The following is an 18,776-nucleotide window of genomic DNA, read 5'->3' as shown; positions in this document are numbered from 1 at the left end:
GGCTTTACCCTCAGTTCAAGCCCATGTTTGCATTGCCTTCAGTACCAGCATTTTCTCCAGCCCTGCCTGTATTCAGATCCAGCCATGTCTCCAGCCCAGCCTGTGCCTTATTTCAGCTTCTCCAGTTCCAGGATAAATCCTGCCAGTCACCAGAACCCAAGGGTTCAACCTGTGGGGGAGGTGGCTGGTCCAGGCGGAAGATCCAGCTTTGCCCCAGAGTCTGACCCTGCTTCTGTAGGGGTAATTCCTGATCCCAGTCTGGCTGACCATGAAAGTGGGGAAGATGACGGTGCATAATTTGTTTTGATTTATCTACTGTATCTCTTTTGGGTTATATTTGAGATAGTTCACACTATTTTGTGATCTTTCCATTCTAAAATGATACATAGTGGCTTTACATGTCTTGGTATTCACATTTAAAAAGAAACCTTTGAGCTACATAAACATAATTTGCTGATAGTTAATACAATACAAGCAAATCTGAAATAGTGGAATCATCATATTTCTTAGGTGGGCAGAATAAACATTCTGAAGATGAATGTTCTTCCTAAGCTTATACCTCTCAATGCATTCCATGTAACCTACCATCAAGGTTTTTCCAGCTTTACTAGCTCTAATTCAAGTATAATATGGCAGCACAAATCATTAGGGATGTGCATCGTTTTTATGACGAATTAAAATATCGTACGATACTTCATAATTCATCATGTATCGGGGGTCCCTGAAAATGATAGGAAAACCCCACGAAATTTTGTGTGGTTTTCTTATTGTTTTGAGGGGGGGGGGGGAAAGAAAGAGCACACAGAAAAAAACCAACCCAAACCCACCCTAACCCTTCAGATCTAATTATTTACAATCCCCCACCCTCCCGACCCCCCAAAACTTGCCTAAAGTCCTTGGTGGTCCAGCAGGGTCCCGGGAGCAATGTCCCCCTCTCGCGCCGTCGGCTGCCACTAATCAAAATGGCACCGATGGCCCTTTGCCCTTACCATGTGACAGGGGCTATCGGTGCCATTAGCCAGCCCCTGTCACATGGTAGGAGCCTTTTAAGATGGCACTGGCCATCCATTGCTCCTACCATGTGACAGGGGCTGGTCAATGGCACTGATAGCCCCTGTCACATGATAAGGGAAAAGGGCTTCCAGCCCGAGAGTTGGAGATCACTCCTGGGACCCCCGCTGGACCACCAGGCACTTTAGGCAATTTTTTGGGGGGGTCGGGAGGGTGGGGGATTTCAAATAATTAAATGTGAAGGATTGGGGTGGGGGGGGGGGTTTCGGATCGGGACAGCTGAAAAAAAATCCGGCCAGAACCGCAGGAAACGAAATTTCCCACGGTTCTACGAAAGCGATACTGGAAACCATTGCTGGTACGATATACATCTCTACATATCATCACATATCACACTTTGTGGATGCCTAAGGAACAAGGCATAATGCTGCCTAACATTTAGACACAAATAGGCAGCCAGAGTCACATGCTTAAGTGTATGTCTGGGCTGTGATTGTGCCCAGCAATGACTCACCGAACGAGTATAAAGCAATAGGATTTAGACTTTAGCAAGTCAATGCTTATCCCTGGTTATGAGCAAAAAGAATTGGATGTATTTTTTGGGATTCTGCCAGGACTTGTGACCTGGTGTAAGGATTTTAGCTGCTGTGCAGCCCTCCTGCTTGCAGGGACCCTCAGTGGGCCACCGTCTGAGCTGCACAGGCGTGCCTCAAAGGCACATGAGTCAGCACTGCCATACTTTAAAACAGGGCTTCCCAAACCTGCCCTGGGACCCAAAGCCAGTCGGGTTTTCAGGATATTCACAATGAATATGCAAGAGACAAATTTGCATACACGGAGACTATATGGTATGCACATTTGTCTCATGCTTATTCATTGTGGACAGGACAGGTTTGGGAAGCCCTGCTTTAAAAGCTTGTCTCACTCACATCTTCCCACCTCATCTCAATGTCTCCATGCTGTGGACATGCTACCCTTGTCTAGGTTCCTGGTTATTACTTCAACCCTGTATGGCCTTCTACATCCTTGTGTGAGTGTGTGTGTGTTCTGTCTTGTCTGTTTGACCTTAGTTTTGGCCTTCTGGTGTCTTGGTTATCTGGTTTCTGTCTTGCCTGGCACTCTGTTACAGTTTTGTCATGTCCCTTGTCCCTGTGCTTTGTTAAGCCTTGTTCTTGTCTTACCTACTTGTTTATCTGTTCTTTGGTGCAGTCCTTGTTCTGTGTCTTGTGGGCATCTTTCTGTACTCTTCAGCCAGTGCTACCTTATTAGGTGCCTTCCTGTATCCCTGTGCCTCTCCAGCTAAATCCTGCTGGCTGCCAGAACCTGTGGGCTCAACCTCAGTGGGAGATGGCCAGTTAGACAGAAGACCCTGAACTGCCTTGTTCCTGCTCTAGGGATTGCCTATAATTGGCCTGCACAGCTGTGACAGGATGCTGGATATGATGTTGTTTTGGCCAGACCCAGTATATATTTCTTATGTTTCTTACCCTACGGCTTTCACCAGGTTTCCCCTTGTGTTCTTCAGGTTGTGTTGGATTAGTACAGCTTGAAAGGGATATATATTCATGTTTGGTGATCATGTGTCTGGGTCCAAAGTTTCTGGTGGGATGTGAAATCATACACAGATCAATTTGCAGAAATGTATCACTTTAAATATGTTTATCGGAAGACTGGAAGAGAGCCCTTCTCTATGCATTTCTTCTCAATGGTTTACTCAAATAATACATGCAACTCAGTAAAAGTCTATTTCCTTGTTACTGACTGGCATGAATACATTTTTAAGAATAGAAAATCTATTGTGTTAAAAAATGATGTCGCTAAAATACAACAGGATTTGGAAGAAATTGTGGTCCTACTTCAGAAATCGTGAGCAGTAATGCTGGGGCTGGTGCTAGGTTTTTTGCCGCCCTGTTTGAAAATTACTGTGCTTCCCCCCCCCCCCCCCCCCCCAACCCCAGTTTCATTCATTCTCTGACCTGGGCCCACCAAAAAAAAAAGCCCCATTCCCTTCAGTGATGCAAACTTTAAAAACTGAGACACCCCCTCCCCCCCAATACCAATGGCTGTTGCAAGGGTCCCAGGCGAACCTTATAGGCTTGCACAACGCACCCCCCCCTGCCCAATTCCACACCTACAGTTAAGAGTTATGCATTTATATTTTACATGAAAAATATCCAAGTACAGTATTCTGAGGTAAAAATATCATATTATATTTATAAGCACTGCTGTGATGCCAACCAGAAATCCCTGCAAAAAAGACACTTGGAATCCATATGATATTAGGCCTATTGTGATGTGAGATGGGTGTGGGCTTGACCCTCTGAAAGCCTGAATACACTTCCTATTAGGAAAATGCCTCACCTCAGTCACACATGCAGAACATAAACAGGTCCTCACCAAATACAGAACAGAGCAACCAAAAAGTAGAAATACAAAAGTGCAGACAAAAACTGAACTAGAAACCACAAGAAGCCAGACACACTATACAGTGCAACAATGAAAAAACAGAACCATCACCATTCCTGAAACATCAAACAATAAAATCAAAAAATAAAATAAATACATAATCATAATACTAAAACATAATAATATTTCAAAACAGTTGATGAATAAAAGATCAAATAATTAAAACTCAAATACAAGTTTTTTTAAATGTCCCAAACACCAATAAAATATTTCAAAACAGCAGACATGGCAAATTACACCTGAAAAATAAAACTAAAAAGGATTTTAAAAATTCCCACTCTCCATACCTGAGAACGTTTGATTTCCAGTCACCCTGGGATTGTTGTGAGTAGTGAGAATGGGATGCACACACTTTCTTCTCTTTTTCTTATATATACACATACACACACAAACTCATGTACATATATGCTCCCTCTCAGACAAACCCACAGTCGTCTCCAGCTCTTCTTTGGTTGGGATCTACCAGCAACCCTAGGCCTTCATCTTCATTTCAGCTGCTGGCAGGTTGGAATCTACCTGCACCCCTCATTTGCTCTCTCTCTCTCTCACCCCCCTCCCCAGACAAACTACCATTTACACGCACACACCTTAGGCAGGCTCCCATTCATATCCACCCAAATCCCAGGCAGGCTTTCATTCTCTCTCTCTCTCTCTCTCTCACACACACACACACACACACACACACACACACACACCCTGTTCATCTCAGGAAGGCTCCCATGCATGCATGTGCACACACACCCACACACACCTACCCACCCACCCCAGGCAGGCTCCCATTCACACACCCATCCCAGGCAGGCTCCCATTCACTCACACACAGCTGTCCCAGACAGCCTCTCATTCTCACACACACACCCCCCCCCCATCCCAGGCAGCCTCTATTCATGCACACACACCCATCCCAGGCAGCCTCCCATAAACACACACACACACCCATCACAGGCGGCCTCCCATAAACACACACACCCATCCCAGGCAGCCTCCCATAAACACACAGACACGCACACACCCATCCCAGGCAGCCTCGAGTTCAACACACACACACACACACCCATCCCAGACAGCCTCCCGTTCACACACACACACCCATACCAGGCAGCCTCCCGTTCACACACACACACACACACACACACACACACTCACACACCATCACAGGCAAGCTCCCATTCACACACCCACTCATTCTAGGCAGCCTCCAATTCATACACACACACATACAGACCAGGTAGTCGGGGTCTATGGGTCATTCCTCCTCTGCTGCTGCTGCTAGCCTGTTGCTTTGTGGAGAAAAGCCATTCTGCAGCTCCTCTTCCTGTCCTAGCACCACAGTAATTCAACACTTGAGGAGCTAGCACTTTCTGTATTCTCATCTTGAGAGAAGCACCACCGGAGGAGGAGCTGAAGGAAGAGCTTCCTCTGCTGTGGCCTCCTGCTTCTGCCGCCAATGGGATTGGGTCCACTGGTGGCACCATGGACCTCTGCTTCTTCTGCCACCAGTGGGATCGGGTCCACCGGCAGCACCATGGGCCTCTGCTTCTTCTGCCACCAGTGGAATCGGGTCCACCGGCAGCAACATGGGCCTCCTTCTGCTGTCGTAGGGATCGGGTCCACCGGTGGCAACACGGGCTTCCTTTTCTTTCGCCGCTGGTGGGATCAGGTCCATTGGCAGCAGCATGGGGACTCTCCCTGCTCCCGACTCCACCCCATTGGGTGTGCTGCCCTGTGCAATTGCACGGTTTGCACACCCGGTGGCACCGGGCCTGTGTAATAACTAATTCTGTATAACCTAGCTTCAAAATATATAGAACAGTTATAACACATTTAAATATTTGCTTCTATTTATGGCTGGGCATATGTATGCTTTGTTGACATCATGATATTGAATATAATGATATCTGTCTAATCTCTATAATGTGGCAATTTCAATTCATCTGCTTTTAAAGTAAAACAATTTACATTTTTTTTGAAATAGCTTTTTGGAGGAATGAAATAAAAAGCAAAAAAGGGGTGGCTACAGCATTAAGTAACTTTAATAAGGCAGTGCTTTCTTTTTCCTACATTCATCCTTCAGGTGCATATTTTCTGGAAGAAAAATATTTTTATTTTTGCTTTTGTTTTAGGTAGTCTACCATATGAATATAAGATTGTGATAGCTGGAAATCATGAGCTCACATTTGACCAGGAGTTTATGGCTGACTTGATCAAGCAAGACTTCTACTATTTTCCTTCTGTGTCTAAATTAAAACCTGAGAATTATGAAAATGCACAGACTCTTCTTACAAACTGCATCTATCTTCAGGACTCTGAAGTGACTGTGAGAGGATTTAGAATATATGGTTCCCCTTGGTAAGTAGGTCTTTTAAAAAAAACCTAATTAAGATGTTAGCATCTGCTTTGTCATCAGATGTTTTATACCCATTCGCTATATTTAGACTATTTTTTTCATGGGTGATAATCCAGGCATGAAAAAGGTTTTTTTTCTTATCTCTTGATGAGATAACTTAAGTTTTAGGGTATTTTAAAACAGGCATCTATGTGACTGCATTATTTTATTTATTTGTTTAGCTTCAGTTTTTCCTTATTTTTTATTTATTTTCTAAGGGGTCAATTGCAAAAGATTTAGATGTCTGACTTTGGGGCCGATGCAATACAGTGCACTGAGCCCAGCGCACTGTATAACCTGCAGTTGGACGCGGGTTGTAGAGGCGCTAACTAATCCCCTATTGCAATAAGGGGATTAGCGCCTCTATAACGCACGTGCAACGCGGAGTGAAAATAATAGTCTAGGACGCACATTTTAGCGATCAGAAATTAATGTCTGCCCGGAGCAGGCGTTAATTGCTGAGCCCTACTAAAACTAGTACAGAAAAGCAGAAAAACTGCTTTTCTGTACTGCCTCCTACTTAATATCCTTGGGATATTAAGTAGGAGGAACAACTCTTAAAAAAAATAATAAAAATAAAAAGTTTAAAAAAAGCACTGGCAGGGGTTTGGAAAATGGATGCTGGTTAATTCAGGGTCTATTCTCTGAACTTGATTACCGGCACCGGAAGGAGTGTATAAAATCAATATTAAAGTGTTGGGCCCTTAATTTTAATTTATTCACTCCTTCACTTAATGCCCATTGGTCCTTTTCACTGACATTTGTCGGTAAAGGACCAATCCCCTTTCAGGACAGCTTTCTGAAAGGAGATTGGTCCTTTCACTGTGACAGTAAAAGGACCAATCCGCAATAAGTGAAGGAGTGAATAAATTAATATTAAGTGCCCGACACTTTAATATTGATTTTATACACTCCTTCTGGTACCGATAGTCAGGTTGGGATAATGGACGCTGAATCAGCATCCATTTTCCTAACCCCTGTATGTGCGCTGGTTAGGAAAACGGGACGCTGATAAATTCAGCGTCCATTTTCTTAACCGGTGGACAGCCACCACAGTGAACCTCTTTCCAGCTTGTGCTGTCAGTGAGGCACTAGGGGTGCGCAATTGCCCCTAGCGCCTCCTCAACAACGTGAGCCCTAATTTAAATATTGCATCGCGCCCCCAGGAGAGGTGCCTGGGGGCGCGTTATGAAAGCAGGCGCTGAATACACAGCGCCTGCTTTCAGCGTGAGTTTTTTGCATCGGCCCCTTTGGCAGTTAGGCACCTAAACTAAATTAGGCTCCTTTTTAAAACTAGCTAGTGTTTAGGGAACTATTTTCACTAGACAACCAAATTTAGGTTCCTGTAAATGGGCAGCCACAGGGGCAGAGTTAGGAGGGGAAAATTAGGTGGTAAACATTGATTTTTATCACTAGGTATGTTTTAGGATGCCTAACCTAGGAAAATGAATGGCAGACCTAAATTTAGGGACCCTAAGTTTTAGATACCTAAATTTAGTTACATTTTCAGCTGAAAACACTGGTCCTTAAATTAGGCAGAAAATATCCCTAAATTTAAGGGCCAAATATAGGAATTCAGGGGTCAGTTTTCAAAAATAGTTGAGAGTGTAAGTCAAGTAGGTACCTATAGTTGTCCCCTAAATTTATGAGGATTTTTAGCCAAATTTAGGGACCTTTGTTTTCTTCAGTTGTAAATCAGCCAAAATGTATGTACCTAAAACTTGGAGGGCAATAATAAAATGTATTCACTTGGATAAAAGAGCGGAAATGGGCTCTTTGAATATTTCCCATCCTGTGTGCATGTAATAATATACACGTTGTTGAACAAGGCATAGAATTATATCTACACACTACAGAGGCATTCCAGGGAGTGGGGAGAGGGTAGGCTAATCAATAATGTAGTTTTATATAATCAAAATTGTTGTTTCTGACATAAAACTTACCTGCAAAGTAAGCAGGCACAAATCTTGGTGGATTTGCGCCAACATGGGTGGTTTGGTTATTTCCCCCCAGGCACCTAAATTTAGGCCTGCAATTCATTTGCCTGTATTTAGGGGCTTTTCTGGGTCATTTATCAGTTTGCTTTAGGACCTTAATGCATGTGATAAATAACGCAACACAAATCAACTCCTCTAGTTATACTTTTCATCCATTATAATGATCTTAAATCTTTAGTGATGTCAATTTTACTATGAATACCTCAATGTTTCTGAAACCCACCCCGATTCAAAGAGCCCCTGTACAGTGGTACATATACAGAGAGTATCAGACTGACTCTTATACAGAGGTGCTCTCTCTCTTTCTCCTCCTCCCCTCCCCCCCCTCGATGTATTAATCGGCATCCAAGGTGAAAAATAGCGCGTGTGAAAATTTATCGCACCTTGCGGAAATTGCCTATGTGGGAGCAGGTTAATTAGCCTAACCACACCCCTTTTTTTATCACGGGCACTATTTTGGCTATATTTATAACATTTTGATAAATCTAGGTGAAAGTTAGGTATCTAGTGCTAAAATTCAGCGCTAGGTTTCTTAATTTGTTTCTGCCCCATAGCTTCCCATTTTAGACAGTTAAATTAAAATACTTAGTGAAAATAGTCCTAAATTTATGTGCTTAGCCTTAGTTTTCAAAAGGGTTGATTTAGATGACTAATTCTCAAAATTAGGCACCTATACCCTTTGAAAATTGACTCCAACACATTTTTTGAAAACTGATCCTGTGTGCTGTTGATTAGACTGCTGACATCACAAATATCTTTACAGAATTTATTTTCCATATAAAAAATTATATTTATGCTCAATATTGATACTGTAAACATAGAAAGATGATGGCATAAAAATAACATAATATCTATCTAATTAGTTTGTCTTCAGAATATTTGCCTCACAGTCATGAAATCTGAAAACATCTTTTCTATCATTCACACAGGCCCGTCACTATTGGGTGTGTGTTACGATGCTGCTTGCAGGCCCCAGCCGCAAGCAGTCTCTCACCTTGCTGGCCCTGCAGCCTGACGCCACTGTCACCTGCGGCTCGAGCGCCACTGACTATTCCTCCCTTGCAGCCTGGAGGCCACCGGCACCACAGCCTCCATGCAGCGGGAGTGCCGCTGCTGCCTCTCCAGTGAGCGGAGCCACTGCCGACTTCGCCGCACACTATGCGGCAGAAGTGCCATTGATGCTCTCCTCCCTTGGATCCTAGAGGCCGCTGCCGTCCTTCTTCATGTCATGGAGCTGCCATCATGCTGCCTTGTCTTGCAGCAGGAGTGCTGCTACCAGCCTCCGTTCTTCACGGCAGAACACCACTGCCACTGTTCCTGGCCCAACTTCCCCTAGGTGTGCGGCCGCGCCTCTTCTCAATACTTAAAGGGTCCCCAGCGGGAAAAGCCCCGCAGCCCCATTTGATGACATCATTCATTGTCTCTTCTTCAGCCCTATAAATGGGCTCCTCGCCAGTCCCTCGTTGCCTTCGCAAGGAGCCTTGCTCCTGGATTCCTGGTTTCCATCTCATTATTCAAGGAGGCTTCTGAGGTCCATCGTTTCTCCTTCAAGGTCCCTGTTGTTCATGGGAGCTCCCTTGTCTTTCTCCATTGTTCCTGGTCTCTCGTCAGATCATGTGTCCTCATCTGTCCTGTCTTTGGATGTTCCTGTCTTCGGATGTTCCAGTTCTCCGGGTCCTGTCTTCGAATGTTCCTGTCTTCAGATGTTCCTGTTGTCTTCTGTCCCTGTGTCCAGTGGTCCCTGATCCTCTAGTTCCTGGTTCTGGGTATCCCAGCCTTGTCTCACCCACTGGATTCCAGCTCCAGTTCACCATCCTAAGATAGGCCTGAATCCGTGTCTGAATCTGAGCCTGTATCCTGTTCCCGGTCATTGGAGCCCTGTTCCAGCCTGGTTTCTTTCAAATGCTGCCCGGATTCTTCTTCTGTCCTGAGTTTCAGTCCTGTGCTTATCATGCTCTCCACGAGGTCCACAACCAGGTTGTGTAGGGTGTGCAGTGGGACAGCATGGTCCGCGACCAACCCACAGGGGGCTGTGTAGGGCATCTTGAGGGGCAGGACCTGCCTGAGTCTCCAAGTGCCTTATTTCGTCCAAGTCTCCAAGTGCCTACCTCTCCTCCAAGTCTCCAAGTGCCTACTTCTCGTCCTTGTTCCGTTGTCATCGCCTGTCCTCGACCTCTGTCTGTCCTGTCCTACCTGCCGTTCCCAGGCAGTGGGTCCGAAAGGGCTATCAAGTGGCTGGAGGGATACCCCAGAGACCAGCATTGTGTTGCTGGGTCTCTTCTGGTGTGTTCGGGTTTGGCAGAGGTCAGAGTGCTCCAAGTCTTCAGCCTGTCCACCCATGCTCGGATATGCCTTGCCTGCATCGACACTTCTCCGAAGTCCTCCTCTGGGGCCGTGCAGTGGCCCAAGGGCACACTTTTCCCCTTGAATAGGGACCACTCCCTAATGCTCCCAACAGTGTGCATTCCTTGCAATTGCACGGGGAGACACCCTCGGGAGGGTGGCGGCAGGGGAGACATCAGGGTCAGCTGGTTCAGAGCCTGCCCTGCAGACAGTGGTGAAAATGTAAGGGAATGAGGGCTGGGCTGGGCTGCTGCAAGATCTTCTAAGGAGAAGAAAGTTGCTCCCATGAAGAAGAGTGGCTATGATTCCTCCAGGCAGTATTTGTTTTTTAAATTCCAGATTCCGCACTGCCCCACAGCCAATAACCAGGCTGAAGGCGGCAACAGCTAGCAGACTTGACCTCGGACCTAGAAGCATTGGAGGGGTTGGGGAAGGCATTGCCCCCAAAATGCAAGTGCCTCTGCTTTTATAGCTGCCAATGGATCCCTTCACACTGGTGGCCGAAGAAGAGGCCCAGCAGGGCCCCTGCATCTGCCCTCCCTCCTGCATCTCCTCTTCTTCTCACAGTGAACAGCAACAGGCCCAGCAGGGCTCCGGCACCTCACTTCCTGCTGCAGCCAAATAGTGAGAGGCTCGGTAGGGCCCTGGCACTTCATCTCCAGCATGCATCTACTCTGCCACCCGTGGTGAACAGCTACAGGCCCAGCTGGGCTCCAGCACCTCTTTTGCCTCCTGCATACCTTCCTGCTGTGGCCAAACAATGAGAGGCAAAGTGGGCTGCCGGCATCTCCTCTGCCACCCTTGGTGAACAACAAGAGGCCCAGAAGGGCCATGGTTCATCCCCTCTGGCAGTGGCTGAAGAAGAGGCCTTGAGTAAGACATAGCCTATAACAGAGCTTGTGTATATGGAAGAGAAAGCCAATGAGTGTGTGAGAGCTTGTGCATTATGTATGAAAGCCTTTGAATGTGCATGTGAGAGAGAGAGAACCATTGAGTATGAGAGCACATTGCAAGTGTGTTTGTGTGCTTGTGTGAGAGAGACACCAATAAGTGTGATTGTACCTTTGTATATATGAGGGAGAGAGCTGTTGAGTTTGAGAGTGCCTGTGTATGTGTGTAAGTGAGCACGTGTGTGTGTGTGAGAGAGAATAAATGTGTGCGAATGAAAGAGAAAGAGGGAGAGAAAAAAAATTGTGTATTCTCTTCTTCCCTCAATAATCCACAACAATCTTAGGGTTTGTGGAAATCAAAAGAACACAGATATGAAGTGCAGAAAATTATTTTTATCCCTATTATTTTTAATTATTTGGTTTATTTAAGCTTTGCTATTTTGAAATCTTTTTTTGGTGTTTGGTAAAACAATTTTTTAATTTTAATATGTTTTTAATTATTGGATGTTATTCTGTTCATCAGCCATTTTGAAATATTTATTCTTTTTATTAGTATGGTTGATATTTTATATTTCTTGATTGTATTGTTTGAGATATAGTGATGATTTTGTTTTTCAATTGCTGCACTGCATACAGAATCTGTCGCAGTTTCCAGTTCAGTTTTTGTCTGCACATTTCTATTTGTATTTTATGGTCTGTTTATTGTGTATTTGGTGATCTACATTATTGTGTATTTGGTGATCTACATTTTTGACCGAGGTGAGGTATTCTGCTAGTGCATAGTTTCTGTGTAGGGATCTATTGCAGCCTGATTTGTTCCTTTCTCCTAATAGGAGTGGTATTTTGAATATTATTTTTATATGGTGTGTGTGCTAATGGGAAATGTCCTTGTTATGCTCTGCACCCTTTGTTGAGGGAGATTCCATGAATATAGGTGCAGGGTTTATTTTGGGATTCTATCCTATTCTGTGAAAATGTTCAGAGGAATAGGCATGTTAGTCTGGTGTAGTAAAAATGTCAAGAAGCGGGTGGCACCTTACAGACTAACCAATGTATTAAGGACAGAGTGCATGGGACGAAATGGAATCTGTCCTCAAAAGCTTATGCCTCAATAATTTGGTTATCCTATTTTGTATAGAATAATTTGGTTGTCCTATTTTGTATAGATTCCAAACTTCGCTCTCATACAGAAAAATGTTATTAATTAATGCTAACTAGTCATTTATTGATAGTTTACTGGTTTAAACTAGCTAGGAGTTTATTTGCTGCATAAACGTTTATTTATTGCATGTCTAGAGATGTCACTGACATAAATGGCCAGCAGTTTGCGACAATGGTGCAGATAATGGTGCAAAATGTTTGTAGCAGTGCCTACTGCTTTATGAGCAATGGCATTCTGTCTCAGCATGGAAGGAGTTTGGTAAGAGGCGAGTGTGGAGAGAGCCATGGGATCCTACCCCCGCTCCCCCCCCCCCCCCAAGGGTGTGGAGGTGGGGGATGGATGCAGCACAGTAATTGTTTGCACAAGGCAGCAAAAATCTAGCACCAGCCCTGCATTCACATCCACATTGGTGAAGACAAAATGACCAGTGGAGAATATCGGGGCTCAATCTTAGGGCCAATACCTTTCAATACGTTTGTTACTGCTGAAGACCTGAAGAAAAAGAATGCCTGTTTGTAGATGATAGAAAAATCTATTAGAATAGATACAACAAAAGGAGCAGAAAAAATGAAAGGTAACAAAAAAAATGAGATGAATGATAAGGAGACCAATTTTCAAAGGGATCTAGCTGGCTAACTACTGAGTTAACTAGCTGGATGCTTCAAAATGAAACTTGTATCCTGCTTAGCGACTTTATATGCATATATATTTTTAAGTTGGGGTGTAAACTATGCACATGAAATTGCATTATGAAATGTATATGCATAGTTTTGCGCCTCCTTCCAGATTTGTTCTGCCACATATTGTAAATAACAGGTGCAAAGTTTTCTGGCACATTTGTATCGTGCTAGAGATATGAGCAGAAAAAATATTTAGTTCAATTCCTTAATTTGGTTAATTTGGCTCAGTGAAATGTTTTGTTTGGATCCCAAAATTTCATTAGTTTTCCATTAAAATTAATGAGGGAAGCAATGTATCCTATTGTGGGCTCTAAAAATGGGGTTTCTATCTAAATTTAACAAAACTTGCAGGCAGAGAGAATATACCTAGAGGTAACATGAGTGACATGAATAGCCCAGGGCACTGTAATGGAGCAGAGCAGCCTAACGAGAAGTATGAATACCCCAGGCACAGTGAGAGGGGCAAAACAGCACTCAAAATGGCAAGATCACCCCAAAGTATCTAAAAAGGGGCAAAAGATACCAAGAATAGTGGAATGAACACTTCAAGGCACCGTGAGGAGGACAAAGAATTGCTTAAAAAGGTAGAGGTAACAAAACATTTTCAAGATAGGTCAAAGAAAGGAGGAAGGCCAGAGGTGGAATTGTAAGACTGAAAGGTGATAAAGAACAAACAGGTCTATCCAGTAAAGTGCGGCCGCGTTTACCCCGCTCCTAATCCGCATTCTACTCACTTTCTGGCCGCGTTAGCCCTTCCTGCGATCCCGAATCCCCTTTAACCTACTCCTACCGCGTCCTGAAATCCCCGGGCAACCCCTTCCGCACGCGGCATGAATATTGCATGCAAACGAGCGAATTAGCTATTCCCTAGCATCCCGTAACCCGCGCCCCGACTATCGCTATCTTTCCCTGCCGTTTTGTCGCGCGTTTAACCTGCTAACTTACCGCCTACCCTTACCCCTGCGGTAGAGGCAGGGGTAAGGGTAGGTGGCAAGCTTTGCCCCAGCCCCCGCTCACCTGCCCCGGCTGCGATCATGGGTGCCGGTCTCCGGGGCAGCACCAGTCCTCTCCCCTCCTCCCGAAGCAAAAAAAAAAAAAGCGAAAAAAACGTTGCAGCCCCCTCCGATGTCCGGAGGGGGCTGCAAAAAGTAAGTCGCTTCGCCGCTTCGTACTGCCAGCCCCTTCTTCCCTCCTCCCGGAGCAAGGCTGCTTTTCGTGCCCTGCTTCGGGAGGAGGGAAGAAGAGACACTGACAGTGTGAAGCGGCGAAGCAACTTACTTTTTGCAGCCCCCATCGGACCTCTCCTGCCTCCCGCTGCGCAACTTACTTTTTTTGCAGCCCTCCGGCCATCAGCAGGAACAGATCGTGGCTCCCCTGCCTCCCGGCGAAGATGGACGCCTGCACGGGGGAAAGCGGCCCCTGTGCGTGCAATTGGCCGCTCAAGACGTGACGTCACGACTGCATGTGACGTCACGACGGCATGTGACGTCACATCTTGAGCGGCCAATTTCACGCACAGGGGCCGCTTTCCCCCGGGCAGGCGTCCATCTTCGCCGGGAGGCAGGGGAGCCACGATCCGTTCCTCCTGATGGCCGGAGGGCTGCAAGATAAAGTAAGTCGCGCAGCGGGAGGCAGGAGAGGTCCGATGGGGGCTGCAAAAAGTAAGTTGCTTCGCTGCTTCACACTGTCAGTGTCTCTTCTTCCCTCCTCCCGAAGCAGGGCGCGAAAAGCAGCCTTGCTCCGGGAGGAGGAAAGAAGAGACACTGACAGTGTGAAGCGGCGAAGCGACTTACTTTTTGCAGGCGTCCATCTTCGCGAGCAGCTGGAGGCAGGAGAGGTCGTCCGATGTCCGGAGGGGGTGCAAAAAGTAAGTCGCTTCGCCGCGCCAGTCCCTTCTCCCCTCCTCCCGGAGCAAGGCTGCTTTTCGCACCCTGCTTCGGGAGGAGGGGAGGGGGGACTGGCAGTCCCGACTTCCTAGTATCTGGTATCCCGACTGGCAGTCCCGACTTCCTGGTATCTGTCATTTCAAATGACATTTGAAATGACAGATACCAGCGTGGCGTGAAGCGTTAGGCCGTTGCGCGGGCCTAACGCTTCACGGACCCTTCTTAGACGCGGTTTACATTTGCATGAAATTATAGTTCAGGATCGAGCGGTAGGTGAGCTGCACTGTGTGTGTGGCAACCGCGGGTGCGCCGGGCCCTACCGCTCTTCCTACCACTAGGTACTGGATAGACCTGAAAGTGAGGAGAGGAACAAGGGAAAAGCAGAAATATTAAATTCTTCAGCTCAGTGTTCACTAAAGAAAATTTGGGAGGAGTACTTCTGCTGGTTGGCAAGAGTGCAAATGGAGGTGGGGTAGATATCACCCTATTTACAGAAGGTGCTTGGGTGGATCCAACAAAACTGAAAGTGGACAAAACAATTGAGCCAGATGAGAAACATTCTAATATAGGAAGTGAGCTCAGAGCGGTGCTGGTGGGTCCACTGAAGGATCTGTTCAATAGATATTTTGAGACAGGAGTGGTGCCATAGGATTGGAGAAGAACATAAGAACATAAGAAAATGCCATACTGGGTCAGACCAAGGGTCCATCAAGCCCTGCATCCTTTTCCAACAGTGGCCAATCCAGGTCATAAGAACCTGGCAAGTACCCAAAAACTAAGTCTATTCCATGTTACTGTTGCTAATGGCAGTGGCTATTCTCTAAGTGAACTTAATAGCAGGTAATGGACTTCTCCTCCAAGAACTTATCCAATCCTTTTTTAAACACAGCTATACTAACTGCACTGACCACATCCCCTGGTAACAAATTCCAGAGTTTAATTGTGCGTTGAGTAAAAAAGAACTTTCTCCGATTAGTTTTAAATGTGCCCCATGCTAACTTCATGGAGTGCCCCCTAGTCTTTCTACTATCCGAAAGAGTAAATAACCGATTCACATCTACCCGTTCTAGACCTCTCATGATTTTAAACACCTCTATCATATCCCCCCTCAGTCGTCTCTTCTCCAAGCTGAAAAGTCCTAACCTCTTTAGTCTTTCCTCGTAGGGAAGCTGTTCCATTCCCCTTATCATTTTGGTAGCCCTTCTCTGTACCTTCTCCATCGCAATTATATCTTTTTTGAGATGCGGCGACCAGAACTGTACACAGTATTCAAGGTGTGGTCTCACCATGGAGCGATACAGAGGCATTATGACATTTTCCGTTTTATTCACCATTCCCTTTCTAATAATTCCCAACATTCTGTTTGCTTTTTTGACTGCCGCAGCACACTGAACCGACGATTTCAATGTGTTATCCACTATGACACCTAGATCTCTTTCTTGGGTTGTAGCACCTAATATGGAACCTAACATTGTGTAATTATAGTATGGGTTATTTTTCCCTATATGCATTACCTTGCACTTATCCACATTAAATTTCATCTGCCATTTGGATGCCCAATTTTCCAGCCTCACAAGGTCTTCCTGCAATTTATCACAATCTGCTTGTGCTTTAACTACTCTGAACAATTTTGTGTCATCTGCAAATTTGATTATCTCACTCGTCGTATTTCTTTCCAGATCATTTATAAATATATTGAAAAGTAAGGGTCCCAATACAGATCCCTGAGGCACTCCACTGTCCACTCCCTTCCACTGAGAAAATTGTCCATTTAATCCTACACTCTGTTTCCTGTCTTTTAGCCAGTTTGCAATCCACGAAAGGACATCGCCACCTATCCCATGACTTTTTACTTTTCCTAGAAGCCTCTCATGAGGAACTTTGTCAAACGCCTTCTGAAAATCCAAGTATACTATATCTACCGGTTCACCTTTATCCACATGTTTATTAACTCCTTCAAAAAAGTGAAGCAGATTTGTGAGGCAAGACTTGCCTTGGGTAAAGCCATGCTGACTTTGTTCCATTAAACCATGTCTTTCTATATGTTCTATGATTTTGATGTTTAGAACACTTTCCACTATTTTTCCTGGCACTGAAGTGAGGCTAACCGGTCTGTAGTTTCCCGGATCACCCCTGGAGCCCTTTTTAAATATTGGGGTTACATTTGCTATCCTCCAGTCTTCAGGTACAATGGATGATTTTAGTGATAAGTTACAAATTTTTACTAATAGGTCTAAAATTTCATTTTTTAGTTCCTTCAGAACTCTGGGGTGTATACTATCCGGTCCAGGTGATTTACTACTCTTCAGTTTGTCAATCAGGCCTACCACATCTTCTAGGTTCACCGTGATTTGATTCAGTCCATCTGAATCTTTACCCATGAAAACCTTCTCCATTACGGGTACCTCCCCAACATCCTCTTCAGTAAACACCGAAGCAAAGAAATCATTTTATCTTTCCGCGATGGCCTTTTCTTCTCTAAGTGCCCCTTTAACCCCTCGAACGGTCCAACTGACTCCCTCACAGGCTTTCTGCTTCGGATATATTTAAAAAAGTTTTTACTGTGAGTTTTTGCCTCTACTACCAACTTCTTTTCAAATTCTCTCTTAGCCTGTCTTATCAATGTTTTACATTTAACTTGCCAATGTTTATGCTTTATCCTATTTTCTTCTGTTGGATCCTTCTTCCAATTTTTGAATGAAGATCTTTTGGCTAGAATAGCTTCTTTCACCTCCCCTTTTAACCATGCCGGTAATCATTTTGCCTTTTTTCCACTTCACAAAAGTGATAGCAAGCAGGAAACTGGAAACTACAGGCCAATTAGCTTTACCTCTATGGTGAGAAAATTAAAGGAGACACAGTCGAAGGAAAGGATAGTGAACTATTTACAATCCAGTGGGTTACGGGACCTGAAGCAGCATAGGTTTACTGGAGAAAACTTATGCGAAACTAACCTAATTAATTTTTTTGATTGGGTGACTAGAGAATTAGATCCAGGCATAACTTGATGTGGTTTATGTTATGATTTCAGCTGTTATGCAGCCTCACCGTAGCCTGACTATGATGCCTTCCTACTAGCAGAGGCCTCCAGTGAGCCCCTCTAAAAACTGTTCTTACCATCTCGTCCCTGATCTCATGGCTTTGCCTGTCTTGCAGCCTCCCCTCTACCAGGGGACCTCAATGAGTATACTCTCCAGGCTGGTCAAGCTCCTCCTTCCTGCCTGTACCATACCCAAAATCCAGCCCCACATAACCCTGCCTTACCAAATCCAAGATGCTTCCACATTGAGTCGCCCTTGGCTCCTAGCCCTAGATATTCTTGTCTTGCCGCCTCCCCAGAACTATCCTTATCTTGTCTTGTGGCCATCCGGCCTTCTTGCTCCTTTTCTTGTCTTATGGTCATCCGGCTTTCTTGCTCCTTGTCTTGTCTTGTGGTCATCCAGCCATCTTGCTCTTAGCCTTGCCTAAGAACATAAGAACATGCCATACTGGGTCAGACCAAGGGTCCATCAAGCCCAGCATCCTGTTTCCAACAGTGGCCAATCCAGGCCATAAGAACCTGGCAAGTACCCAAAACTAAGTCTATTCCATGCTACTGTTGCTAGTATTAGCAGTGGCTATTTTCTAAGTCAACTTAATTAATAGCAGGTAATGGACTTCTCCTCCAAGAACTTATCCAATTCTTTTTTAAAACATAGCTACTCTAACTGCACTAACCACATCCTAAGAACATAAGAAAATGCCATACTGGGTCAGACCAAGGGTCCATCAAGCCCAGCATCCTGTTTCCAACAGTGGCCAATCCAGGCCATAAAAACCTGGCAAGTACCCAAAAACTAAGTCTATTCCAAGTTACCATTACTAATGGCAGTGGCTATTCTCTAAGGGGCGGATTTTAAGAGCCCTGCTCGCCTAAATCCGCCCAAATCCGGGCGGATTTAGGCGAGCAGGGCCC

General features: G+C 45.1%; 1 protein-coding gene across 2 annotated transcripts in view; it reads left to right on the top strand.

The window, feature by feature from the left end:
- MPPED1 (metallophosphoesterase domain containing 1) overlaps window positions 1-18,776 on the top strand; it is a 419,956-nt gene that overhangs the window by 137,935 nt on the left and 263,245 nt on the right. Inside the window, exon 3 of one of the 2 annotated variants that reach the window (XM_029600130.1) lies at window positions 5,601-5,826. In XM_029600130.1, the coding sequence (XP_029455990.1) occupies window positions 5,601-5,826 (226 nt within the window). The remainder of the gene's footprint in view (window positions 1-5,600; window positions 5,827-18,776) is intronic. The other variant, XM_029600131.1, reaches the window with a different exon arrangement.

Source organism: Rhinatrema bivittatum, chromosome 4, assembly GCF_901001135.1.
Source record: "Rhinatrema bivittatum chromosome 4, aRhiBiv1.1, whole genome shotgun sequence".
Classification (NCBI taxonomy): domain Eukaryota; kingdom Metazoa; phylum Chordata; class Amphibia; order Gymnophiona; family Rhinatrematidae; genus Rhinatrema; species Rhinatrema bivittatum.
The sequence above is the reverse complement of the archived record's forward strand: the minus strand, read 5'-3'. Positions and strand labels throughout refer to the sequence as shown.